The 8,030-nt window shown below is 48.9% G+C and overlaps 1 protein-coding gene and 2 non-coding genes across 3 annotated transcripts; 1 reads left to right on the top strand and 2 right to left on the bottom strand.

Annotated features, from left to right (window-relative positions):
- Positions 1-2,912: 2,912 nt before the first annotated feature.
- Positions 2,913-2,994, bottom strand: BDV59DRAFT_t63. Its single transcript has one exon. It is a non-coding gene; the product is annotated as a tRNA-Leu (tRNA).
- A 796-nt stretch (positions 2,995-3,790) lies between these two features.
- On the top strand, positions 3,791-3,872 carry BDV59DRAFT_t64. Its single transcript has one exon. It is a non-coding gene; the product is annotated as a tRNA-Leu (tRNA).
- A 1,745-nt stretch (positions 3,873-5,617) lies between these two features.
- On the bottom strand, positions 5,618-7,994 carry BDV59DRAFT_174171 (Zn(II)2Cys6 transcription factor domain-containing protein). The gene is made up of 6 exons (XM_073689036.1): positions 7,701-7,994; positions 7,406-7,638; positions 7,299-7,353; positions 7,029-7,248; positions 6,826-6,968; positions 5,618-6,769 (listed from the first exon to the last, which is right to left on the bottom strand). Exons 1-6 carry the CDS (start codon positions 7,940-7,942, stop codon positions 5,818-5,820), a joined length of 1,845 nt encoding a protein of 614 aa, XP_073550339.1. The 5' UTR covers positions 7,943-7,994; the 3' UTR covers positions 5,618-5,817.
- Positions 7,995-8,030: the final 36 nt, after the last annotated feature.

The raw sequence follows: 8,030 nt of genomic DNA, 5'->3' as shown, positions 1-8,030 counted from the left end.
TTCTCGGAAGAACTAGTTCCAGACCGCGAGAAAATCTCACTTTGGTCATGTTGGAACTAGTTCTGCCACCTGTTTTCCACTCACTTCAACCACCGCATCAGGAAGTTCGAGGTCAGGCTTCGGGATTTCGAGGTATTGCTGGTACGCATCCTAATATGTGAATTAGCATTAAGCAACTAGTTATAGAGGGGAAAACTGACGTGGGCGCGGACGCGAGCCATGGTGGAGGTGGTGGTGGAGTGGAACTTTATGTTTGGTGGTAAGGTAATGTAATGAGTTCAGCCCACCGGTGGTGGGATGAGGTCACATGACCACCGGAAAATCGGCGCCGGTGGTCCGAGATCCAGGGGGGGTGGTGGGCTGACCTGTAACCTGGTCGTGTTGGGCGATGCCTTCAACGACGTCACGTGAGTACAAGCTTATTCGGAAGCTCGAAGGATTCTACCCAACCGTTTGGCTCGCCGGTGATTTGAAGTAAGCTCATCTTTTGCGTTGACTGCTCGCGGTTCGGTAGACTATCGATACTTACTTTCTCAAAGAAACTGTAGATATGTCGCCCTGAAGATTCTTGTGTCGGAAATCTCAGGAATCACAACTGAGCAACGGATTTTACGCCACCTCACAAGGCGAAGGCGCTCATTCGATGGATTCTGCAAATATGACCCCGCGAAGATATTGTCTGATCCATGGTTCTGCGAGCTCGCCGTCGAGAGCGATTAGCCCAAGGTGTCTATGTATATTTATGATCGGTTGTCTCCATCCTCCAGTCATCGGTACACCGTTTATGATCTCCTGTCTTGTGTCTCGAGCTTGGAGCAAACTCAGTACCACGTGTACAACGCAAAGACTTCGCTGCACGTTCCGCCGAGAACAACAGCAATAAGTGGCAATGTACTTTTAGATCATAAAGCAGATCGATCTTTCATGAACAAGCCCAAGGGGTGAAGAAGTGGTTGCCAGGGCTGTCTCGGAAGGGGATAGGCATGGCTTATTACTTGTCTGGCGGTCTGTTCCAAGTCTGGACTCACATTTCCGTTTTCCTTATAAGAGGATCTTCACAAGAAGGGCTCCCTCCTGAGATATCGTCCTTAATCTAATGGTTCTAAGTTGGTTAGACTCATGTATCTGCGTATAAGAACTCATTCCTGCGATGGGCTATATGTGGTGCCCGACATAGAGTGATTCTAATATACCATATTACGATATAGTTGAAGTGTTGAGCTACATGTTGCCGATATAGAGAGCCTTTCACATTCTCTCCGATAAAGTGTAATAAAGCCTGATGCAGTCAATTTGTTGTGTTATTGGTTTGGTCTAGGTTACAATATTTCACTTAAGGACATGCAAACATTAACATCTCTGGTGTGTACTACACACCCCCTAGGAGTCAATAAAGAATATCAATTGGATAGATCGATTATCTTAATTATGCATACTCTCCGCTCTAGGCGCTGGGTTTCATATTTGAAACTAGGGTATGCACGTGATCTATGTTTCCCCGCCGCGCCCCCCCACCCAACACCGTGACTTCTATCTTGATGGGGCGTTCACTTATAGAATATATTTTGGTGCTTTATACGCAAGATCCTCTACGAGACTGAACACGACTGAGAACTGATTTCTCTCCTTAGACATGTGTGACTGAAGGAAGACTCCATCGGACTCTCTGGATGGGTATTACCACCCTCTCAACACCTATCGCACTCCCTCGCATCTCGTCACATCCCATGAGATGGATAACAAGGCATTTCACAAACCACATTCGGTCCTGGAGCTCCTAGTGTCGCACGGAATGCATGGGTATGGCTTAGGAAGCGTTGACTCCATATGTGGATGTCAATATCACACTGAGATGTGTACACTTGACCCTACACAGTAGCCGTTACGAGGCCATATGCACTTGGTACATCCGCAATACGCACGGCGTCTGCTGCTTGAGCTGAATAAATACGTCTTCCAAGCGAAGAAAGGAAACACGACTTCTGCTGTATTTATCTTTGCCGTTCGGGAATACGTATAACCGTTTAGTATAGCTCTTTTTGGACACCTGCATCATCGATGACGTGTAGAATAGGTTATTTGGTCAACCTTAGTTTACAAATTATATGTACAATCATGGTGTAATCAGAACACCCAGGATTCTTAGACTTGAGAGTCAACTTCTATATCCACTGCATTCATTTTCATTTGTCAACCGGAACCGTCCTGTATTCTCCTTCCAAGGCTCAATCTGTCATACAATCTTGCGGTGTGATCCAGCCACCGTATATAGCAGATAGTCACGCCGAATTGCTAGGAAACAGGTCAGGATAGAGAAAGGAATCAAGGGTTTAAATATGGCTATTTTATCGCTAGTTCTGGAGGAATTCAAGTCCCTGCTACAGTCTCAAAGTTAGTAGTAAAAACATCACAAGACGGACAGCTGCATTCCACAATGAATCAATACGTTGACAGTCTACTTTTTCTGCAAAGATCTCAGGGCTGAGGTCTGTAGGCCACTTAAGCAGGACGTAAGGAATGCGGGCATAGGAATCCGGGCCCTTAGCAAAGCTGCAGCCAAGTTAGAGCGTCTGTATCCCTCCATTCCTATTCTCTACGCGGAAAATCTATGTAGAACGCCGGGGAGCAGTAGTAGAGACAACAACACTTGGCCGCCTTTTGAAGTAGCCAGGTGATTAAAGACGTATTGTAACCCCAATCAGATGCTTTGAAGGGGGAGCCAACATTTGGAATATATGTGTTAGGAGAGCTTAGTCTGTGGATTCGTATTGTACAGCGGCAATGGATACAATCTATGCATGTTGCGGTCAGCACCATCCACTGTTATCTCATGATTACTTCTGCACTGGGATACACTTCATGCCAGCGATGATATTCCGGGGTAGAAAAGTGTATAGAAATGTAAAAAATGTTGACGAGAGTGGGATTTGAACCCACGCCCCTTTCGAGACTGGAACCTTACTCCAGCGCCTTGGACCGCTCGGCCATCTCGCCTATGATTGGTAAGCTAGCCTCACTATTGCATATCTGAGCAAGAAGTACCAACGCAAGGTACATCAGCATGACAATCTCGATCGTCTTCATCAACACCGTCCATGTAGTAACTATATAAATAAGTAGGCACCCTCAGGGATCATATTATTCAAATTAGAGAAAGCGGCCACCCCATTTCGTACGACAAACCACTGGTCACGTGAGTGACAGGGCCTTCCGGGCTTCTCTACTACGTACTCCTGTTTGGGATAAGTCAATATCATCAATCTTCGCGTTCCCATCATAGAGCGGCGTTGGATGTCAAGCTTCCATTCGGTCTCTAGTTGCTCCATTAGCAATATCAGAGGGTGATATTTTAGAGTATATCTACTAGTATCTCAATCGTGGATCATGTGGGAGCCATCGCGCCTTCGTCTGTTACATCGCCCAATTCGCACAAGTTTGACTGGTAATATTTAGTGGACCTTACTTTCTTTGCAGCCGGAACTATTTGTGGTTGGCCGGGAGGGAAATAGCACTGTTCCGAGCCCCTATCACCCTATGGTTCTGTATGGGTGCAATATATAATTTTCCTTAGTATGGTTACTATTGTTCCTACTATTGCTATATTTACGTGGTATTGCGTGGAAGGTCGCTGGGCACCTAATTGCACTCGATCAACTACTATTAGGCGCAATAAATACACATACTATTAGATAGGGCTTTAGCGAATGTTGAAAGTATATGTCTACCTCGTATCCGCTACGAGAGATTGTTGGAAGTACATGCATATTTTTAAAAGTCACTATTATGGTAAGGCGAGATGGCCGAGCGGTCCAAGGCGCTGGAGTAAGGTTCCAGTCTCGAAAGGGGCGTGGGTTCAAATCCCACTCTCGTCATCATCTTTTTTTGTCTTGAATTTACTTACCCGCCTAGTATTTCCCGATACTTGAGATGTAGGAGGGTGAATTCTGCAGTCCTACTACAGGCTCAGACAAGTGGCTTTTTATACTTTCGGTAGTGACATCCCTAATCTCAGTTCTATGGTCAAGACAGCAAGCAACATATGAAACACATGGAGACTCATTGTTCTCAAAATCTTTAGTATCGCGTCAGTGTACTGGATGGTAGGTCACTTCAGAAGGTGTCCTTCGACGAGCTTGTATTCTTTCGGGCCGGCGCATTCAAGGATATCGCAAGGCACTGGAGCAAGGTATCGTGATACCCGCTGTGTAATCCCACCGTGCTGCGCTAGAATCGCTGGATGCACCTCAGGAAGCTTCAGGTGTTCTTCCACAGGTTGGCGTAACGATACTAGGCTGCATCATATTAAACCATGTATTCGAACAACTGCTCAAAAGCCTACCAACACAATACTTAGCCCAACAAAAATAATAGATATCAGAATCCTCGGCCTTGGCCAGAGTAGAGCAGCAGACTGCCCCATCCGCCTCCTGTGATGCTTGGCCTGTCGTATAGCTGTATAGCTGGCCCAAGTAGAATATGTAACAGCAGTGTTGCTCTTAGCTGCAGTGATAGGGTACGACGACGGCCCAAACGTCCAGGTAAAAGTATTGCCACTGATAAGGGTAGAGATGGAACCACCCATGTTCGTGAACCTCCCCGTCCCGACTTCGGGAATATAATCCGGCCCGTAGAAGTTCTCTGTGGCCCCCGCGGTGTCAGCTGCAAACCCCAGGTTGTCGGCACAATCGTATTGCTTCAAGTGGGATGCACAGGTATCCCATTCAAACGGACCAAACAAGGTCCTATTCCAGTAGTCGGCAGTATTAACGGCGGGATCTGTGTTAGGGCAAGTATCCCAGACTCTGGTTGCGGCATACAGATGTGGTTCGTGGTGCGCATGGCCAGAATCCCACTTTCGATTTTTTTTTTGGGCAAACACAAGTAGATTAACGGTTTGATGCGGTATACATGACTCGTCTCTGCACACCAGGGACTTTATTCAAGGGTGTAGTGGGCATATATCGAAAATGTAACGAGGTGGCTTTAGACCTTGTTCGGCATTTCAACTCACTACATCATTCGTGGAAACACAGACAGACCTTTCAACCACCTTGATGGACGTCCAGAAATCATCATACACCTATGGCAGCGCCCATTGTCTATCGATGAGTTGACAGGAGCACATATACCTCATCGCTGCAATCATGGAGCGATATGACGATATAGTTTTTTATTTGTTTGCAGCAGCTGTAGAACCACCTGGAAAACCGATTACGATCAGGGCTTGATCTTGCAGGACACGGTGCTGTTAGTGCTGTTATCGATGACAATTGTACAGTGCAGTAAGGGCTTTTAATATGATAAGGATTGGCTGCTTCGACTAGGCCGGCTCACGACGAACATTCTATAGTCTGCCTTTTGTCTTGTTGAATCCAGGAAGATGTTTTCCTACCGCACTCTCTTTCCCTAGGCCGAGTCATTGTCACGCCTTCGATTTCTGTACAATACGTGGCCACACTTTCCGCCCTGCGACTGTTAAAGCCCGCAATTCCTGTTACATACGTTCGATGGTTCCCAAGAGAACGGCTTTTAAAGGCAATACTGCGAGTGATGACCCATACAACGTTCCGCAATCAATACAAAATCTTCATCGACCGGATCTTCTCGCGGTATCTCGCTCGGAAGTGCTGCTGACAGGGCTGCTGTTTACACCTTAGCCTGCGCTTCGATCAACACGCCCAAGTCAACGCAATTGATTCTGTGCAGTTTACAGCTGGTCTCGGATCGTGCCGGGAACTCCTAGGGTACCCCCCCTTTGCTCCACATCGGTCTGGCTCAATCTATTCTATCTCGTTTTCAGATTGATGGTATAGTCTCTTATAGAAGTACTCGAGCCCATGCATCAGCTGCAAACCCCCTACCCCCCCGAGGTAAAACACACGGCCAGGCTATCTCTGTCAAGATATGTTCCACATCTTCCCACCTCGTCGTCCCCGAAACCACACTCCAAGACCGCGCGCAGTTTCGAAACCCCTGATAGACCCTCTTTAACCTCCCCTGACACGGACACGAGCACCTGGCGCGCGGGTCTGGAATGGCTGTAGGGCGTGTAATCAGCTCATACGTGTGCGGGCTCCGAGCGATGGCCATGACTCCCGTGAAGACTTTCCAGACCCAGAGAGACTCCGACAGTGATCCGTGCTCGTAGGTGAGGATAGCGTGTCGTGTATCCTCCACATCCCTTTGGAGGATAATTAGAATGCGATAGAGGAGCCGACACTCGATTGGCGCCCCCGCGTTCATAATGCCCAGCACGCTGTGCATGTATAATTCTGCCACTGCGGCAATGCCGCTCCAGGATGTTTGATGACGATGCCCGCTGTTGACCGGATGGCCCCCTGCATTGTTCTTTGGCTCGTCGCTCGTGAGAAAACACGATACGTGGGAAGTAACGAGTGCGAGAAGCAACCTCGTCGGCCCACCATCGTTCCACACGCGGTGCATGTGCTCCGAAGTCCGGTTCGCTTGAACTTGATCCAGGGTGTCCGTGATGGATGCAAGACACTCGATGATTGGAAGCGCATCGACCACCATTGTTTTGCTCCGCGGAACATTCGTCGGAGGCGGGCTGAAAAAATAGGGAAACAGGCGCATGGCTTTCAGTCTCGTATCGAGGCCTGCATACTCCATCCCGTGCCATTTCTGGTAGAGCTTGATGGCCTGGTCGGGCGACGAGCCGTCATTGTTATCCGAGGGGAGGCCCTGGGCTGCGCGGAACATGATGAAATCGTCGAGGCGGCTCTTCAGGGCGAGAACGAAACACGAGGTCCTGGATAGTGCAATCTTAGTAGGGGGATAAGGTTTTCTGTTCGGGGTAGTATTTACAGGAGAAGATAGTGATTCGCGAGCTCGCGGTCTAGATCGCCAACGGTATCCCCCGCGGTGCCAGTCATTGCGTCGTGTGTGTCAAAAAGTGCCATCACCCCATCAAGGTGCGTCCCCGCTGCGGCAAGATTAGCCAGGCAAGCCTAGGTATATGAAGGGTTAGCCCAGGCTACAGGTTGGATCATGGAAAAACCGGTCTTTACCTCCGCTAGGCATATCGTCAAGATCTGTCTCACACAAACGACAAATCTCTTGGAGTCGTAGGTGTCAAGCCAGATGTTGATGAGGCGTATGCTCTCGACCTTGTGGAGAAGATAGACAGACTCGTAGGCCCGCAAATCGCCCGTGTTCCACGAGTAGTGCACGCTGGCTATCAAGATGGTGCTTCTCAGAGCGTGCTCATCGAGTGTGGCTAGGGCAACGCTGCCGGTGCCAGTTTTAGCATATATCAGACACAGATGGATCAAACCCACCAGTCATTCTTCGGGTCTAGCGGAGCCGCTACAAAGGCTGCCCCGGTTTGGTAGACTGTCGTGGGGCATGTTAGCCGCATATTGTTGCCGGGTTTCCATAGACATACAGTAACGGTATAATTCTTGCGACTTAAATGGCATTTTCACCGGGAGTGTATCGAATGGATCGACGATTGTGCTTTTGGGTAATCTCCATCGCGTCAGACTTTGGGTCTCGGCAAACGCCCAAGGAGGCAGCTGGCCAGGTGGGAGCGCGTTCTTCTGCAACATCCTCCGGTCCCGAAGAGGGATAACCGCGAGTGGATAGCTGCATGACCGGTTACTGGCAAGGCATGTTTGGCTAATAGACGAAGAATTAGCCGGGAGTCGCGTAGCAGAATTCATCGACCCCAAATTACCCACCAAGATGGGCGCTGCTCGTCGCATCGGAGGTGGCGTTTCCGGCACGTCAGACATCCGGCTCTACTCCGCGTATGTCCCTTCTGCGGCATTTTCGTCCATTTGGTGAAGCTCTGCTGTCTAGCTGTGTCGTTCAGGCGGTCCTTATGGAGGCTGAACTTGGTAAGTCGGCGAATGAGAGTCGGCCAGCACGAGGAAGGATGACACTTGCCCTCTTTGGGACGAATAGGCGTAGCTGGTCCCATACTAAACCGTTTTTGGACGAATACTCGAGCGGGTGGATCGTCGGTGGGACAATTGTAGTGAGGCTCTCGTGGGGGCTTGGCCATATCT

This window comes from Aspergillus ambiguus (genome assembly GCF_047715705.1).
Source record: "Aspergillus ambiguus strain CBS 117.58 unplaced genomic scaffold BDV59scaffold_7, whole genome shotgun sequence".
In the NCBI taxonomy this organism is placed as follows: Eukaryota; Fungi; Ascomycota; class Eurotiomycetes; order Eurotiales; family Aspergillaceae; genus Aspergillus; species Aspergillus ambiguus.
Note: the sequence above shows the minus strand (reverse complement) of the source record. Positions and strands in the feature narration are given on the sequence as shown.